The sequence below is a fragment of the Drosophila novamexicana genome, unplaced genomic scaffold, assembly GCF_003285875.2.
Source record: "Drosophila novamexicana strain 15010-1031.04,08,12 unplaced genomic scaffold, DnovRS2.1 tig00000009-arrow-pilon, whole genome shotgun sequence".
NCBI classification, from domain to species: Eukaryota; Metazoa; Arthropoda; class Insecta; order Diptera; family Drosophilidae; genus Drosophila; species Drosophila novamexicana.
The window spans coordinates 3,276,392-3,297,056 of NW_020824766.1; the positions used below are offsets into that span (position 1 = coordinate 3,276,392).

Here is a 20,665-nt window from a genome sequence, read left to right on the forward strand (position 1 = left end):
AGTATTGCGATCCAAATGAAGAACAGAAAGTTCTATCAATAACTGCAAGGTCTTAGGCACGCATGGCAAACTAATTGGAGAGCCAACGACTGTTTGGCACGCAAGCAAAGGCAGGAACACACCTGAGGCCAGGTAGCGCGAGCGAGAGATATCTGGCAATAGATAGACCTATGTCAACTGCAACCAGCCACTGACCCTAGCCGAAGACCTGCGGACCAGGGGCTGCCGCATTGTAGTTTGAGCAAGGTTTGTGGTGCTGTTCCCGACTGCATTGTCAGTGTTATGATGGATTTTCTGCACATGCCAGTGGCTCGGCTGCAATTTGGACTCATCTTGTGTTTGATGCCCTTCTCAGTTTCCCACGCTGCAAGAAGCGCGCTAAACCTGCAGCCATCACCTGTGTCCTTTTATGTTTAGCCCTTAGGGGTTGATTCAATTTTCCGATTGTCCGTGACCATTTTGAGCGCTTATAGCACCCGTCTAATGGCAGACCCGAAAAAATAAAGGTTCCCAGGCTTCCCGCACAGCAATTGGCGCGCGCTTTAATCCCCCTCCCGCTCCAGCCAGTTGATCCCTCTGTCTCTTTTCGGGATTCCAATAATGCTGCAGTCGACAGCCGAGAAATCGAGAACAAATATGTTTTGCTAATTTATGGCCAGACATTCATATTTCATATTTGCTGTCCTAAGTGCTACTCATGCGCCTGGCAAGTGCTGAAGTTGGCCAGGATTATATTCAAGCAGATCGGAGAGATCCTATTACAATAATTTGTTTGTATATTTTCATTCTGGGTAATAGCGTAAGCAATATATATGATAAAAAAAAGACAGTAAGATACTTCGCAGTGATGTGGTATATTTTTAAGTATATTCATTATAAAGTTTTGCCACCCTTTTGCAATACCTAGGATTCACATATACCTGTTACCTCAGAATGTTGTGATCCTTGTTGGAAAATGTGATATAACCCGTAACAGAGTTCTTTTCATGTCTGAGTCCCATTCGTCGGCCAATCGATTCACAAAAACTCTGCCAGAATTTGATGGAGAAGCGCAAATACCAGCGCCACCAATTAAATATCACGTTGTCTATTAATGGCCAGTCGGCGTAGCCCTAGATCGCCGACTGGTTGATACCCTGTACCCAGAACCCAACTGCCATAACAAACATTCAAGCTTTCTGTATTTAAAAGAAACCAAATCAAAAATATATTTTTGAAGAAGAAACGGGGTATTGTCGTAAAATGAAATTTACTTAATATTTTCCTTTGTATTTGAGGATCTGCATTATATCAATAGATCGCTATAAGTAAAATAGAAGACCAGACTGATGGACACCTACTAGATTACATTTTTATCTAAAGTGCAAGAGAGCTTAGTGTGCCCTTACGAGGCCCTGGTTAGGATTCATTCTGCTGATCTTCCCACTCGATCCATATAAATTTCATTGCGACGCAATACATTTATTTAAAACAATTTACATTTATTATTGAATCTAATTAAATAAATTACAATAGCATTTTGTTTAAAGTATTTTGTTTTAGTAAAAAGGTTGTATTCTTGAAACTTTTCCCAAACACTAAATAAAAAATTGCGAATAATAGATGGTGATGTTAATGGTAATGAAGAATATACAAAACTTATTAAAAAAAAACATTATACCCTTCTGTTGCGACCATTTTTAATGGGTATTGAATATAATAACGCCAGCCATCCATTAGTGGCGAAAATTATATTCACTACCGAAAAAAAAAGCAAAAATATTTGACACGTGAGAATGGCAAATAACATTATTCCAGATAGACATGCGGCAGCGCGTATTTTGGTTTCGTTTTAATTAAAGCGGAACACAGAGCCACGCACAGCCCACCATGAACCAAAGGCCACCCAAACGGCAACCGCAGTGCAGTGGAAACGTATGGCTAATTGCAAATCACATTCATCAATTGAATGTCCCAGACCAGCATAGTTTCAAGGACCTGCCTACCATTCGGGCCAGCCTACCTCACAACGTGGCCGGCATCGGCATAGTCGCCATTCCGGAGACGGTAAACAAAGTGGCGGACCGCCTCAAAATGGACAGCAAATATGAAATGAATGTGCAAAGGGTACACATTTTAAACTATGCATGTTGTTTATGTTTAACGCATACAATTAGATTAAATAATTGAATTCGATTTAATTATTTAATTCTGGTGAGGTGATGATCATGTTACATTTTAAAGAAGGAGAAACTTGTGCCAGGCGATGATGGTATAAATACAATGGCATTAAAGCTACTACCTCAAAGAAGTATCTCCTTTATTACCAAAATATATAGCAGATGCATGGAAATCGGTTACTTTCCAGCGCAATGGATAAATACGCTTACTGCCAATGCTCACCAAGATACTCGAAAGAGCATTTCAGTGTAGAGTGTTGCCAGTAATAGACGATGCTAGTCTCTCTGGCGCGAATAACCAGTTTGGCTTCAGGCGCTGTCATGAATCCGGAACACTGCCACAGAGTAGTAGAACGCATCCAAATACATTCAAGGCCGAGTACTGACGGAATCATAATTCCAGAAGAACCCACGCCAAAACATCTGTTAAAAAAGCGAAACCATAGTGAGGAGCGACTAAAAGCATATTACTGGCTTATAAATAAACAAATAAAATGGAAAGGATATGACAAAAATTAAAATCTTATGTGGCAACATATTCGGGATATTTGTATTTATTATTAAGGTACTATATATATATTATCTGAATATTAATCTCCCTAACTAATTGTAATCAAGACATTTATATAAGCTGATTAGGTATAGCTAATTAGAAAATATATGAAAAGAAGTAAGAGAAGAAGTTAGAGTACTCTAGTCGGGGGTTTCTGACTTACTCATAAAGTCCAAGTTCTGGAGTCTTCGATTTCACAGTAACGAGGCACTTTACTGATGATTAGAAACAAATTCTTACTGCGGGTGATCCAGATGGGCGTTCTTTGAAAAAACAGACAAACAAGGCCAAATCGACTAAGCATATTGTCTTGATCATGAACATATATACTTTATTTGAGCGGTCATACCTCCTGTAACATACATTTACATAAAAGCAATACACCGTTATTATCAAATACATAACAAAAACGAGAAAGAAAGGCTATCTTCGGCACGCCGAGATCTAATACCCTTGCAGACCCAACCTTTTCATAATGCTTATAGTGCTTTGCCCGTATCTAAGAAGCACCGGGAAAATAGTTATTGCCGAGCTTGGTCAAGATATCTTGATAAAAAAAAAAAGGTTTTTAATCAAAAACCTAGTTTTCGACCGATCCGGTCCGGTGTAAATACGATTTTGCCAAAATGAAGCATAGTGAAATCTTTTAATGCCGTGTTTAATCAAAATATCTTGAATTACAAAACGTTTTCCATACAACAACTTAATTTTCGACCGATCGTTCCAATGGCAGCTATAAGATATAGTGTACCGATCCAGCTGATTTTGACATATCTGCTGCGTGCAACTGAAAGAGGGACTTCTGCAAAGTTTCATAAAGATGAATTTAAAACTGAGGGACAACGTCGGATAGAAACAGGCAGACGGACATGGCTCTATCGACTCGGCTGTTGATGCTGATCAAGAATATGTATACTTTATGGGGTCGGAGATGTGTCCTTCTATGCGATACACATTTTACGGCAAAATTATAATACCTCTGCAAGGGTATAAAATAAAATATAACACGAGTTTATTATATAACTTATTTTCCTTGCATGAAATCTTTCAAAAATGTTTGTTTAACTAGGGACCGTGTTGCTCAAGTAGCCATATCTAATTCGAATTAGGCTACGTCCAATTATACCAGTCTCTGGCCTTATAAATTGTTTTCACACTAGTTTATTCATGTTACTGTGACATACTTCTAGAAATGAAAGTTCCTTGTGCAATATTACTCCTTGTAATTGTAACGAAGTTACAATTACGACGAAGAACAGTCGAAGGGCACAGAAATAAAATGAAAAATCATAATTTACCAGATGACCACCAACAGCATCATCCAAGTCGTCATCATGGGCACAATCAGCTTGAAAGAAATTATTAAAGAAACATCTATTTAAAAGAAGAAATGATGCCATGCAAAACGTCGAACATAGGGCGTGGCCCTTGGTCATATACATAGGTGTAACATTATTTCCAATAATCATTGATTTCTTTAAACCCTCGTCAAGACCACCGCCAAGTCCATCGCCACCCAGACCCCCACCACCGAGGCCAACGACAAGGCCGACGACAACGAAACCGACAGTACCAACAAAGTCGACAACGGAATTCGATAGGTTTGTATATATATCTATAAAAAAGCAGTCTCTATTGTAGGATCAAGCCTCTTGAAAATGTGTAAAAGGCTATAAACGTGGTTACTTGTTTTCTATTGAAAGATATATGCATGTTCGAACTTTGTATATGTTCCATTTGCTTGCCCTCTTACCTTCTTTCTTTAATTTTGGTTAGTAACGCTGATTGGTATCCTGATTATGCAAATGAAAGTGATTAAAAATATTAAAAATATCGTGTTTGCCACCTATAATAAAAATGGTAGCTGTGATTTGATTTTATAAAGAAGACCGTCGTGCCAGACCTTATCAAACGCCTGTTTTACGTCAAGGAAGACTTTTCGAATGCCTCCAGTATATGGTTGACTACTCGGTGGACCTGCTCAGGGTCTCATGGATTTCCTAATGCCAAACTGGTGGCCCGGGACCAGGCGCTCCATAAGTCGAGCATTGAGCATTGAATTAAAAAATTAACTCTAGCGCCATGATACCCTTGCGTGGGAGCGCTTTGGCTGCTCTGTTGTTAATTTCGTCTCGTCCAGGGGTCTTCTTCAGCTCGAGCGCTTTCAGCTGTGCTTCGATTTTCGCGGGAGATATACTCCTTATTGGGAGAGCCATCTGCAGTGGCGCATCAAGTGTTGCAGCCACTTTATGGCGCTGTGCAACACCTGCGAAATGGAAGGGCGTAAAAGTCGCTTCCAGGTGGTCAGCAAACGCATTGGCCTTTTCCTCGTCCGCTCGGAGCCAGAGACCAGAACTATCCCTGATCGGGGAGTTATAAATTGGTTGCCTTTTAATGTTTCTGGTCAGTTTCCACATTGAGAAGGTGCTGTTGCCGTCATGCCCTGCTGTTTCAAGAAGGCTATCAAGGTTTTCCCTTCGGGTCCTAGCCAGGTTGGACGTGCTGACTCCAGATCAGAGTATGTGTACTTTATATGGGCGGACATACCTCCTGATACAGTATAAATACAGTATAAACTTATTAACAATTATTATGTAAGAAAAATAATAAAATATAAAAAAGTTGTATTATATAAATTATTCTCTTCTCATGAAATCTTTTAAAAATAGTTGATTAACTAGGGAGCGTGATGGCCATATCTAATTCGAATTAAGCCACGTCCAATTATACCAGTTTCTGGCCTTATAAAAACGTTGTTACCGACGTTTTTTCGTGTTACTTTAAAAGACTTCTAGAAATGAAAGTTCCTTTTGAAATATTACTCTTTGTAATTGTAATAAACGTTTTCACAGCCGAAAGGCACAGAAATAGAGTGAAAAGTCGTAATTCACTAGATGACCATCATGGACACAATCAGCTTGTACAACGCAAGAGATTATCCGAGCAACATCTTTTTAAAGGAAAGAATAGTCGAATGCAAAATAAGGCTGCTTTGCAAAATAACCAACGAAGTATTTGGAAATTGATTGCAAAATCAGCTAAGAAAGTAGTTAAAAAAGTTGTGAGTTGGTTTAAACCCAAACCAAGGCCCAAACGCCCAAAGCCCAACCCCACACCACCCAGGCCAGTGCCAACGAGAAGACCACCAACAACGACAACAATCAGAAGGTTTGTACATATACATATAACCAAGCCCCTTAAAATATGTATAAGGCTATCAATGCAGAAGGAAGCATATCCGACCCAATAATGTATATTTTTTTGATCCGCATTATGACTGGGGACATAATCGCCCCATTGTCTAAGCCTTGGGTATATATGCTCACCATATTTAGGCATTTGAAATGTTTTAAAAATCGGAAACTATGTTCTAAAGTTATTCAAGAATGCAATTATCAAAGTGTGTAGCTAAGGGAAGCCTATCGTCATGAATCTGCTTACATCCCTCTTTCTGCTTAACACAGTACATATGTCAGAACAGGCTGGATCTGACCACTATATCATATAGCTTCCATAGGAACGACGGGTTGAAAATGTGGTTCTTGTATAAAACACTTTTTGTTTTTCAAGATATCTTAACCATACTCAGATACACATGCAGGCATTGTAAGCATTAGGAAAGGTGCTGTCCGCAAGTGTATTAAATCTTCGGCGTGCCGAAGATAGCCTTTCTTTCTCTTTTCTATTGAAAGATGTATGCATGTTTGAATTTCTATATGCTCAATTTGTTTGCCCTCTTCTCTTTTTTCTTTAAAATTGGATAGTGAACCTATTTGGGACGAAGAATCATATGAAGATGATTCGATATCAAATTCATATCCAGAATAACGTAGTTCGGCCAAAAAAAATTACATGGTTTAAGCCTTGGCAAATTATAAGCAATAAATGTATGAAATTGAGTCGAACCAAAAAATACATACGGGAAAAGATGAGAGATAACCCCATTTGTTTAAAATAAAGCAAGACTAACATATAAGAAAAATTGTGTGATTTTCAAACCTTCAAAATATCATGTTTGCCACCTATAATAAATATCGTAGCTAAAATATTTTGGATGAACATGGAGAGCATGTACCTGTTAACTGTTTATTACCTGTTTAAGAATAACATTAATAGCTTGCCGAATCCTAAGCAAGAGTAAATCATGGATATGTTGTGCAGAGAAGCTACCTTTCTGGGAGGTGCTGCAATGCGAACCAGACAACCTTCGCATAAATAAAACTTATTTTCAATATTTGAAAAGGTACGTTACCAAAAATTGAAATTTTATTCATTGTACATTCTTCTACCGTACTACCTTCTGGTCTCTACTAGCCTGGTACTCTAAGGGTGATACAAGAGTAAAAGTGGGTATCCGTAAGAAGACACAAGAATGAGCGCAAAGACTTCATTCGCCTTGGAGAATACACCGTTGGCTTCCCACAAAGCTACCCTTATTGTGGTCATTATATAAGTTGTCCAATCTGCCGAACAGTTGATCCAACCTGAACTCGAGGACTGAGTTGGGATTGTTGTCAGCAACTAGAAGCGAGTGATTGCCATTGCCACATAACACAGGCTCTTTCTACGACATGAGGAGAGAGCTCTGTGGACGCAGGGCTGGCAATCGCGCAGGACTCTGTCAAAGGATTGCTGGTCGGGAGCGAACATGCCAGTAAGACTATATACGGCATTCCGAAGATAAAATACCCTCGTATAAAGTTGTATGACTGCGTAATAGAGATATGTAGATGTAGAAGATGATTAGAGAATGTTCATAAGATATGGCTCTTATACGAGAACTATTCTAATTTTCATAAGAATAGCTTTTACACTGAGGGACTATACCAAGACTGGAGACAGATCAAAGCACATATAGACAGACGATCATACAGTTTTACAGACAGACAGGCTGACAAAAACGACTCATCAACTCTGCTTTTTTTATTACCCAATATACTTTGGGCGTTCAGAAATGATTCCTTCTATGAGTTACATAATGTATATCTACTAGCGGTTATAACCCTCCTTGCCTGCGGAAAATACAAAATACATTTTCTCACAAACCTTTGAAAATGATTTTGAAACTTATCGTAATTTGGCCAAGGCCAAGACCACCGACATCCAGACCTCCACCATCCGGTTGGGCCGCTTCAAAGCTTTTTGTATCGACAGCAGTTAATTACCCAACTTGTATTGCCCACCACTTTAAGCTACAATTTTAGTGCAATTAACTTTTTGAGAACACACAAATATTCTATGGTACAATAGGATATACTGTAGAAAATTCCATGAATATCGGTTAAGAAACATGGTTTGCGGCACCAGCGCACATTCGAAAAATTTCTGTATTCATGTATACACACATTCATGCACGTCTGCTTCGAATTCATAAACAGCATTGCAATTGCGATTGTATTGGTTTCTGTGCTTTTTATACCCTGAACCCATTAAAAATGGGTATAAGGGTATATTGTATTTGTGCAAAATCCAAATGTATGTAACAGGCAGAAGAAGCATCTCCGACCCCATAAAGTATATATATTCTAGATTAGTATCAACAGCCGAGCAGATATATCCATGTCCGTCTATCTGTTTCTATGCGAACTTCTCCTCAATTTTAAGGCAATCGCCATGAGACTTTGCATATGCCCCTCTTTCTGTTGCACGCAGTACATGCGTCGGACCACTATATCATATAGCTGCATTAGGAAAGATCTGTCGAAAATTAAGTTTTTGTGTGGCAACAAATTCTGTTTCGCGAGACATTTTAATCAAAGTCATCATTTACGAGCTGCGATCTCCATATATAAAACTTTTTGTTCTGACTGACTGACTGACTGACTGACTTATTGACTGACTGATTGATGATCAACGCACAGTCCAACCCGTAAGAGCGAGGAAGCTGAAATTTTCACTGTAGTCACCTTATGTGATGCAGGTGCACGTTAAGACGGGGTTTCGCAAAATTTCACCAGCAAGTATGGAAAAATCGCGAACAACGTTTGTATGAAACTTTTTGTTTACCATCCGATCTTGAGGCCGATCGTTTCAAAGTTTTTTGTTCAAATTCATTTGAGGGGTATTTCACACATATGCCTTGGTGAAAATGGAGGTCAAAGATTTGGTGGATGACGCTTCGCGCTTAAATTCATTTCTAGGTATCCATAAGAAAAATCATTTGGGACCTGTTTCACATTTTTCGCAGGATTTAATCATCCTGTGTGAAAAGTGCAATTCAAAGATGTTTTTGGTGACGCTTTAATTTATTTCTGATTTGCTTCAAAATTATTTTCAAAGCTCTACATAAAAACTTAATGAATACGTGCTTAAACGATTTGGGAAATTCCACCCGCAACCCATAAATTGACGAAAACGTTTGTATGTAAGTTGTTTATTTACCGTCCGATCAGTTTCAAAATCATGTTGAAGGCTTTTTAACATTTATTTTATACATGCCACGGGCAATGCCGGGCTATACCCGGTAGTATTCTCACATGAGGCAAATGTCTGCAAGAGTATTAAATCTTCGGCGTACCGAATATTACTTTAGTCTATCGTCATATATGAAATCAAGCTTACAGCCACAATAAAATGCATGAAATTATATGAAAAGTATATATACTTTTTATAAATTTCACAATAAACGCGAAGTTAACTCTAAATTTGAGACTTGATTCTGGTCTGGCGCTACACTCAGCACATTATATTAACAATACAAGAGTTTTACGAACAACATTTAGAATCGACTTTCATGAAGCTACATGTACTGAATATTAATCTCCCTAACTAATTTTAATCAAGATTTCACATTTATTTAAGCTAATTATGTTTAGCTAATTAGCAAATGTATAGAACCGGCATAAGAAGTCTTCTTCGTAGTAACTGAGGAAAAAGAAGTAAGAAGTAAACCCCTAGTCGGGTGTTTCCAACTTACCTAAAAAGCCAAAATTCTTGAATTTTTTCGATTTCATAGAAACGAGGTAATTTACTGATGATTTGAAACAAACTCGTACTTTCAAAAGACTGACAGACAGACAGGTCCATATCCACTCGGCACGTTGTCCAGATCAAGAGTATATGTACTATTTGTATTTGGGCGGACATACCTCCTGTTAATTACCATTAAATTAATACAAAATAAAGAAAAAACCCAACCTGTTCATAAGAAGCACAGGGAAAATAGTTAATGACGAGTTTGGGCAAGATATCTTGATAAACAAAAAAGGTTTTTAATCAAAAACCTAGTTTTCGACCGATCGTTCCTATGGCAGTCATATGATATAGTGTTCCGATGTAAATACGATTTTGCCAAAATGAAACATAGTGAAATCTTTAAATGCCGTGTTTAATCAAGATATCTTGAATGGCAAAAAAGTTTTCCATACAACAACTTAATTTTCGACCGATATTTTCCTATGGCAGCTATATGATATAGTGGTCCGATCTTAATAGGATTTTGCATATATATGAGGAGTATAGTCAAACTAATAAATGCCGAGTTTGGTCAAGATATCTTGAAAAACAAAAGGTTTTTTCATATAACAACTTAATTTTCGACCGGTCGTTCCTATGGCAGCTATATGATATTGTGGTCCGATCCAGATGGTCTTGACATATCTGCTGCGTGCAACAGAAAGAGGGATCTCAACAAAGTTTATTAAGATAAAACTGAGAGACTAGTTCGCATAGAAACAGACAGACGGTCAGACGGACAAACAGTCAGACGGACAGACGGACATGGCTATATCGACTATATCGGCTGTTAATGGTGATCAAGAATATATATACTTTATGGGATCGGAGATGCCTCCTTCTATGCGTTACACATCTGACGACAAAATTATATAATTTATTTTCCTTTCATGAAATCATTCAAAAATAGTTCATTAACTAGGGAGCGTGATGGCCATATGGCCATATCTAATTCGAATTAAGCCACGTCCAATTATACCAGTTTCTGGCCTTATAAAAACGTTGTTACCGACGTTTTTTCGTGTTACTTTAAAAGACTTCTAGAAATGAAAGTTCCTTTTGAAATATTACTCTTTGTAATTGTAATAAACGTTTTCACAGCCGAAAGGCACAGAAATAGAGTGAAAAGTCGTAATTCACTAGATGACCATCAGGGACACAATCAGCTTGTACAACGCAAGAGATTATCCGAGCAACATACATTTAAAAGAAGGAATGGTCGAATTCAAAATGAGGCTGCTTTGCAAAATAACCAACGTAGTTTATGGAAATGGATTGTAAAAACTACGAAAAAAGTTACGAAGGTAGTTAGCTCTGCAGTTAAAACAGTTGTGAATTTGTTTATACCCAGACCACCCCCAAGGCCGAACCCCACACCACCCAGGCCAGTGCCCACGAGAAGACCACCAACAACGACAACAGTCAGAAGGTTTGTACATATACATATAACCAAGCCCCTTAAAAATATGTATAAGGCTATCAATGCAGAAGGAAGCATATCAGACCCAATAATGTATATTTTTTTTATCCGCATTATGACTGGGGGGGGGAATATATGCTCACCATATTTAGGCATTTGAAATGTTTTAAAAATCGGAAACTATGTTCTAAAGTTATTCAAGAATGCAATTATCAAAGTGTGGAGCTAAGGGAAGCCTATCGTCATGAATCTGCTTACATCCCTCTTTCTGCTTAACACAGTACATATGTCAGAACAGGCTGGATCTGACCACTATATCATATAGCTCCCATAGGAACGATGGGTTGAAAATGTGGTTCTTGTATAAAACACTCTTTGTTTTTCAAGTTATCTTAACCATACTCAGATACACATGCAGGCATTGTAAGCATTAGGAAAGATGCTGTCTGCAAGTGTATTAAATCTTCGGCGTGCCGAAGATAGCCTTTCTTTCTTTTTTCTATTGAAAGATGTATGCATGTTTGAATTTCTATATGCTCAATTTGTTTGCCCTCTTCTCTTCTTTCTTTAAAATTGGATAGTGAACCTTTTTGGCCCGAAGAATCATATGAAGATGATTCGATATCAAATTCATATCCAGAATAACGTAGTTCGGCCAAAAAAAATTACATGGTTTAAGTCTTGGCCAATTATAAACAATAAATGTATGGAATTGAGTCGAACCTAAAAATACATCCGGGAAAATATGAGAGATAACCCCATTTGTTTTAAATAAAGCAAAACTAACATATAAGAAAAATTGTGTGATTTTCAAACCTTCAAAATATCATGTTTGCCACCTATAATAAATATCGTAGCTAAAATATTTTGGATGAACATGGAGAGCATGTACCTGTTAACTGTTTGTTACCTGTTTAAGAATAACATTAATAGCTTGCCGAATCCTAAGCAAGAGTAAATCATGGATATGTTGTGCAGAGAAGCTACCTTTCTGGGAGGTGCTGCAATGCGAACCAGACAACCTTCGCATAAATAAAACTTATTTTCAATATTTGAAAAGGTACGTTACCAAAAATTGAAATTTTATTCATTGTACATTCTTCTACCGTACTACCTTCTGGTCTCTACTAGCCTGGTACTCTAAGGGTGATACAAGAGTAAAAGTGGGTATCCGTAAGAAGACACAAGAATGAGCGCAAAGACTTCATTCGCCTTGGAGAATACACCGTTGGCTTCCCACAAAGCTACCCTTATTGTGGTCATTATATAAGTTGTCCAATCTGCCGAACAGTTGATCCAACCTGAACTCGAGGACTGAGTTGGGATTGTTGTCAGCAACTAGAAGCGAGTGATTGCCATTGCCACATAACACAGGCTCTTTCTACGACATGAGGAGAGAGCTCTGTGGACGCAGGGCTGGCAATCGCGCAGGACTCTGTCAAAGGATTGCTGGTCGGGAGCGAACATGCCAGTAAGACTATCTACGGCATTCCGAAGATAAAATACTCTCGTATAAAATTGTATGACTGCGTAATAGAGATATGTAGATGTAGAAGATGATTAGAGAATGTTCATAAGATATGGCTCTTATACGAGAACTATTCTTCTAATTTTCATAAGAATAGCTTTTACACTGAGGGACTATACCAAGACTGGAGACAGATCAAAGCACATATAGACAGACGATCATACAGTTTTACAGACAGACAGGCTGACAAAAACGACTCATCAACTCTGCTTTTTTTATTACCCAATATACTTTGGGCGTTCAGAAATGTTTCCTTCTATGAGTTACATAATGTATATCTACTAGCGGTTATAACACTCCTTGCCTGCGGAAAATACATAATAAATTTTCTCAAAAACCTTTGAAAATGATTTTGAAACTTATCGGATGGTAAAAAATAACTTTTATACAAAAGTTTATCCCCAATTAACCCCTGTTGTAATTTCCCAAATAGCTGGAACAAGTATTAAATAAGTTCTTGTGTAGAGCGTTGAAAATAATTATGAAACAGTTCGTACACAACTTAAAACGTCATCAAAAACATTTGAATCGCGCTTTCCACCGAGAAAATGTGAAACATGTCTCAAATAATTTTTCATTTAGATCCTTGGATATGAATATATGCGCCAAACGTCACCCACCATATCTTTGACCCTCATTTCCACCAAGGAGGAATGGATTTTCCAAAATGTGAGATTTTATAAATGTTTGAAAATGAATTTGAGTCTGATCGTAAACAAAACAATTTTATACAAACGTTTTTCGCGATTTTTTAATAAATGAGGGTAGAATTTCCCGAAACCCCGTCTTAACGTGAACCTTTATCACATAAGCACATTACAATGAAAATTTCAGCTTTCCAGATCTGACGTTTTGGGCTGTGTGTTATTCACCAATCAGTCAATCAGTTAGGATAAACAGTTTTCACGGCTATGTAAGCTGATTATGTATAGCTAATTAGCATATGTTTGGAACCATCAACAGAAGTCGACTTCTTAGTATATTATTGAGGAAAGAAGCAGTAGCAGTACCCTAGACTTTTAGAAATGTTTATTTTTTAACTAGGGAGCGTGATGCCCATTTGGCCATATCTAATTCGAATTAAGCCACGTCCAATTACTCCAGTTCTGGCCTTTAAAACGTTTATGCAGAAGTGTTCCATGCTAGTATAAATTACTTCTAGAAATGAAAGTCCTTTTTGAAATATTACTCATTATAATTATAACGAACGTTTTCACAGCCGAGGGGCACAAAACTAAAGTGAAAAGTCCTAATTCGCTAGATGCCCACCAAGAGCATCATCCGATTCGTCTTCATGGACACAATCAGCTTGTTCAACGCCAACCTGCGGATCCAGCCGAGCAACACATAATTGAAAGTAGCAATGGTCCAATACAGAATAAGTATTCTTTGCGCAATGAGCAACATCGGCTTTTTGGAATTTTAAGTGAAATTTGGAGAAAAATTTTGAAATTGATAAGACCCAAGCCAAAGCTCTTTCCACGGCCGAAGCCCCATCGAAGACCAAGGCCACGACCAAGGCCACGCCCAAGGCCACGCCCAAGGCCACGCCCAAGGCCACGACCAAGGCCACGACCAAGGCCAAGGCCAAGGCCACACCCAAAGCCAAGGCCACGCCCAAAGCCACGACCAAAGCCAAGGCCTAGGCCACCGACATCCAGACCTCCACCATCCAGGCCGAGGCCAACGAAAGCAAAACCGATAAAACCAACGAAGAAGAAAACGCAACTCGATAGGTTTGTACATATATCTATCAAATGCCAGCCAGTATTGTAGGACCAAACCTACAATATAATATTTGACCAAATCACGTAGCCTTCGAGAACTAGAGACATCAAGTTTAGAAGGTTGATGATGATGATATGATCTAGAATATTCAAGTTTTATATATATACTTAAGCCGTAACATTTTTTTAAAGATCGGATACACATCTTGCGGTATAGAAGAAATTTCGGATGTTCTGTAACTAACTAGTCGGCATCTCACAAGAAGGGCATTTTAACACATTTTCTATTTCAAGATATATGTATATAAACATTTTTTATATGTTTCATTTGTTTGCCCCTTATAGTTCTTTGACATTGATGGGCGAAATATTCGTAGATATAAACGCACCTGTATATTCGACAACATCCACTGAACCTGAATCTCCTGAGGCGACGTCAGATTCTTATTATACAGAAGAAATCGATTCGATGGCTACAGAAGAAATTGATTCGATGGCTACAGAAGAAATTGATGCGATGGCTACAGACGAAAATGATTCGAATTCTAAAGAAGATACATAGCCATTTAGACGAAAAAAATACTGGCTGCAAGTTTCGGATTTTAAACAAGTAAGAGGTTCTTGTCGGGAGCTCCTGACTAGTGAATACCCTGAACCCTCTTATTCCAACACCAAATGCAGCTCGCGCTACGCGCTCGTTTATAGTAATAAAGATAAATAAAAACAAGTTACCTTAGCAGGGTTCGCACTTGCAACTGACCGCATTACTTGCCACCTCCTCTATTCAACAGCCACACCAATGATTAGGTCTAATTGAGAAAAAAACCAATTAAAATGGCAGAACAGAAAACAATGCAAACGCAAGTGCAATGCAGTTGATAGAGTTCGAAATAGACGCGCATGAATGTGTGTAAGTTCATGTGCACAGAAATTCTTGGAATTTGCGCTAGCTGCCGCAAGCAAGTGGGCAGTAAGCACACATAATTTGTATGTGTTTCTTAACCGATCTTGATGAAATTTTCTACAGTATATCTTATTGTACCATATAATATTTGTGTATTCTCAAAGAGTAAATTGTATTAAAATTCTAGCTTAAATTGGTGGGTAACACAAGTTGGGTTATTAACTTGATTTTTAACTATGAAGTAGTAGAGGGGTGGTAGAGTAGGTATAAAATGAAAGATACTTGATATATATATACTATTCTAGAATAAGCATCTCACTTTTGGTGACTCTAACTCTTATTATTTACCCAATTTGATCAAAAAACAAGATTTTTATATCGATTTTTATCAATTGCTTGGAAACGAAGTAAGTTATCAATCACCGGAAAGAGCTAAAAATCAAGTCTCTTATAGGTTCTGAGAGCCTTGCGTTCACACATACGGACAGACGGAGAGACGGACGGACAACCAGACGGACATGGCTAGATCGACTCGGCTATTGATGCTGATCAAGAATATATATACTTTTTGTGGTCGGAGATACTTCCTTCTGTCTGTTACATACATTTGCATAAACACATTATACCCTTTCTACCCATTTTCAATGAGTTCAGGGTAAAACCAGTAAGAAGTTATAGTCGGGAGCTCCCGATTAGGGGATACCCTGAACCCTCTTCTTTCAACATCAAATGCATATATATATTCTATTTTAGAAGCTATATGTCAAGTTTGGTGAATTTAGCTCTTATTATTTACCAAAATTGGCCAAAAAACAGGATATCGATATCGATTTTTATCGATTGCTTGGAAACGGAGTAAGTTATCGATTATCGGAAACAAACTCGATCTGCGCAGGCACTTGGAGCACCTACATCTAAAGCTCTTATAGGTTCTGAGATCCTTGCTTTCATACATACGGACGGACGGACAGACAGACGGACATGGCTAGATCGACTCGGCTATTTATGCTGATCAAGAATATATACACTTTATGGGGTCGGAGATGCTTCCTTCTGCCTGTTACATACATTTGGCTTTCACACAAATACAATATACCCTTATACCCATTTTTAATGGGTTTTATTGTGCGCTGGAATCGATTAGTATTTTGTGATCTCTACCAGGCGAATTGACTTCGAAAATGTTGTAAGTTTACAAAATTCGCCTCGTTGATTGGTCGCAGAGGTGTACCCTTTGGATACGCCTCTATGTGTCCGTATTCGGATTACGCAGCAGCTTGTCGGCTTAGCGGCTGCTGATGAAGTTGATCTGACCTCCGTTATTTACAAGGCGGAGGCCAACCATTTTGCAGACTATCTTAGCTTGAAGTTTTCTTATTCGATGAAGCTGGTGTCAGGAGTTTATTCCAGAATTTTAGTAGCTAGTCGAGCTTAAGAACTCCAGGGGAACGCCCAGATACCATAAGGAGATGGTTTTATCACAGGTTCTTCCTGGCAACTACCTTTGTCTAGCCTGAAGATGATGCAGGCGGGCTTGGTATTTTGCAATGTTGGAGGGCTTGGGATTGTTATCAGCAACTAGAAGATAGTGTCTGGCACTGGCGCCTGTGTTTCTTTTGCGCCCGACGTCCTGCAATGTTTCTCTCGAGAATCTGAACCTGTTTGCACACTACACCAAAGGACTTAAAAGTGTTGTTGTTGTTGTTCTTTATAAATATAACTGTTGTAAGGCATGTGCCAACTACCCACTGACGCATCTTTTATTACAAAATAATTACAAAGTAAGAGGCTCTAGTCGGGGGTTCCCGAGCTCTAAAAACCTTAGAGATTTGCTCAAAACCACGATTGCGATATCGATGTTGATCGATTACTTGGAAGCGGGGCAAGTTATCGATTATCGGAGATAAACTCGCACTGGACACAAGAAGGACCTACATCCAAATTTCAAGTTTCTAGCTCTTATAGGTTCTGAGACTCTTGTGCTCATATATACATGCGGATGGGCAGATGGATGGACGTATGTCTAGATCGACTCGGAATAGAATAGAGACAGACCGAAGAACAAAAAGACAGATGAACATGCAGTCAAACAATCAGAAAAATAAGCAGACAGACATATCATTTAATAATGCCCAATATACTTTTGGGCGGATAAAGAAGTCTCCATCTATGAGTTGTATTTACATGACAAAACTATTCTAACCTCTACCAGAGTATAATGATAAAGTCATAAAAAAAATGCAGGGAAAATAAAACTACAATAGTTAAAATATTAGAGCTACAATAATTGTATTGATATTCGTTCATATATTCGAAAAAATTCCAAACAATCTCAATGGGTGACGACACGCCGAAGATTTAATACCCTTGCAGACTCAACATTTTCATAATGCTCATAGTGCTTTGCCCGTATCTAAGAAGCACAGGGAAATTAATTTATGCCGCGTTTGGTCAAGATTTCTTGAAAAACAAAAAGTTTTTTATTCAAGAACCTACTTTTTGACTGATCGTTTCTATGGTAGCTATATGATATAGCAGTCCGATTTAAACAAGATTTTACAAAAATAAAAGGAATATAGTGAAATCTCTAAGAGCCGTGTTTGATCAAAATATCTTGATAAACAAAAATGTTTTTCTTACAACTACTTAATTTTCGAATCGTTCAGATACCTGATATAGGGGCCCGATGTTGATAGAATTTTGCATTTGTATCAGGAGCATGGAAAAACTAATAAGTGCTGAGTTCGGTCAAAATATCTTGAACAACAAAAAAATGTTCATACAAAAACGAGCGGATTTTCATACCAGAACCTACTTTTCGACCAATCGTTCTTATGGCAGCTATATGATAGAGTGGTCCGATCCAGCTGGTTCCGGCATATTTACTGCATGCAACAGAAAGAGAGACTTCTGCAATGTTTCATTAAGATAGCCTTAAAATTGAGAGACTTGTTCGCAGAGAAAGAGACAGACGGACATGGCTATATCGACTCGGCTGTTGATACTGATCAAGAATTTTTAGGGTCGGAGATGTCTCCTTCAATGCGTTACACAATTCACGACAATTTGTAAAACTCGCGGAGATTATATAACGCCAAGCATGGTTGTACGATTGATTAATGGAGGAAAATCAATCATCAGAAGTCTACTGGAGTATGACTGTAGCCGCAAACGAGAATCCCAATTTAAACCACGAATGGCAAACAACAAGAATTGTATCTGTACAAATTCAATTATTTCTCGATGAATAGAGTATTGGTGTGACCAGATACATGAGGCATACTCTAATACTAAAGACGCTTTTCGCAGAATCCAAGACTCGGTAGAAGTGCTTTTCAAAGCTTGGTTGGGCTAAGTTTGCAGTTTTGTTCGATTCGCTTCAAACTTATTTTGAAAGCTCTATATAAAAACTTAATAAATACGTGTTTCAGCAATTTGGATAATTCCACCCACAACAGTGGTAAATTGGCGGAAAACCTTTGTATGAGAGTTGTTTGTTTACCGTCCGATCAGTGTCAAATCCTCTTTAAAGCTTTTTGAGGTATTTTAGCTTATACGTGCCACGGGCAAGGCCGGGTTATATCCGGCAATTATTTATATATCATATAATAATATTTATCATTTAAAAACATTTTAATCAAGATTTCACAGTTACGTATGCTGATCACGTAAAGCTAATTATGGAGCTAAGTATGGAGCCAGCCACAAAAGTTGACTTCTTAGTATATAATTGAGGCAAAGGCAAGTAAGAGTGGGGAGTTTCCGACCTACTCAACAAAAGTCCAAATTCTGGAGTCGACACAAAATCGTACAGCACGGGTACTTAGTGGACCTACGTTCACAATACAGACAGATTAACATAGCCATATCGACTTTATGGGGTAGGACATGCCTCCTGTTACATAAAATCAATATACCCTTTTTGACTCATTTGCGTACAGGATATCAGAGAAATAATTTGTATAATAAAAACTTATTATACAATTTATTGTCGTCTCATGAAATGTTTGTTTAACTAGGGAGCATGATGCCCATATGGCCATATCTAATTCGAATTTAGCCACGTCCAATTACTGCAGTTTCTGGCATTATAAAACCTTTTGGCACAAGTTTTTCCGTGTTAGTTTAAAACACTTGTAGAAATGAAAGTTATATTTGGAATATTACTACTTGCAATTGTAACGAACATTTTTACAGCCGAAGGCTACAATAATGGGGAAAGCCTTAATTCACTAGAAGACAAACAGATTGCAGAACTCGAGCTCAACGATTCATACGAGAACGAGGATGCTTTACAAAATAATCAACGTCGATTTTTAGGATTTTTAAAAAAAATTTGGCATAGGATTTTGAATTTTATTAGACCTAAGCCAAAGCCATCGCGAAAACCCAGTCGAAGGCCAATGCCAAAGCCAAAGCCAAGACCAAAGCCAAGGCCACGGCCACGGCCGCGGTCGAAACGATCCACACCCAAACCATAACGACCCAAGCCGACGTCAACGAAACCAAAACTGACAAAACCAACAAAGAAACCCAGCCCGACGAAAAAAAAAAAACTATGAAGGTAAAAAAAAAAGAAGAAAACAAAATACGAAAGGTTTGTACTATCTATAAACTAGTATGCCCTTTGCAAATGTGTAAAAGGATATAAATGCAGAAGAAATGATATCTGAGATGATATCTCATAGCCTTTTGCCTAGAGACGTCAAATTTAGAATGTCGATGATGTGATATGATCCAAAATATTCAACTTTGGTCGCCCCATAGTCTAGTTGATGTATATAGTATATATTTGAATATATATATTGATATCCGACAAACATTTTTAAAGATCTGACATTAAGCTACGAAGTTATTCAAGAATGCAATTCCTAAAGTGCAGCTAAGTACTGCGAGTGTTTTTGTCGCCAGCTTGACAATGCGGTCAGGGTAACTCCAAGTCGAGCACTTGCATGTAGAGCAAGTTTAATAAGTTTTATTGAAAGTTGTACATGAAAGAATTCGCTATATTATTCAATTTCTTTTTCACCTTAGGAGTCGGATACACAACTGAAGATTCCACAACACTCTAACTAAATCTACAGTGGCGATGAACATTTTTAAAATTTAACCGAACCTAAAACTACTTCAAACCTTAAAAATATCGTATTTGCCACCTATAATAAAAATTGTATCCAAAATATTTTGGTTAGTAATGGAGATATTGTACCTCTTACCTGTTTGATAACTGTTTTGAAATAAGATGGAAATTGTACCGAATCCCAAACTAGAATTAATCGTGGATTATCGGTCATGATAAATACAATAAAGTTGAAATAGATATTAATATTTGGGTTAATAGTCGATACAAGAGAACCCAAACCACCAATCTTTATAGAAACCGCGGACTCAAAAACTCATTAAAACGAGAAAGAAAGGCT

General features: G+C 37.9%; 1 protein-coding gene and 1 long non-coding RNA gene across 6 annotated transcripts in view; both read left to right on the forward strand.

The window, feature by feature from the left end:
• LOC115770609 overlaps positions 1–12,932 on the forward strand; it is a 31,079-nt gene extending 18,147 nt beyond the window's left edge. Inside the window, exons 1-3 of one of the 5 annotated variants that reach the window (XR_004018874.1) lie at positions 9,660–9,674; positions 11,018–11,095; positions 11,668–11,968. Coding sequence is in view for 2 of the 5 variants with exons in the window: in XM_030715949.1 (XP_030571809.1) it covers positions 10,713–10,970; positions 11,018–11,095; positions 11,668–11,670 (339 nt within the window). In the remaining 3 variants the exon portion in view is untranslated. Of the gene's footprint in view, positions 1–9,659; positions 9,675–10,693; positions 11,096–11,667; positions 12,147–12,217 lie in introns of those variants that run through there. The other 4 variants (XR_004018872.1, XM_030715949.1, XM_030715956.1 and 1 more) reach the window with 4 other exon arrangements.
• Positions 12,933–19,374: 6,442 nt separating this feature from the next.
• LOC115770631 lies at positions 19,375–20,504 on the forward strand. Its single transcript, XR_004018876.1, has 2 exons — positions 19,375–19,809; positions 20,280–20,504. It is a non-coding gene; the product is annotated as an uncharacterized LOC115770631 (long non-coding RNA).
• The last annotated feature ends 161 nt before the right edge of the window (positions 20,505–20,665 follow it).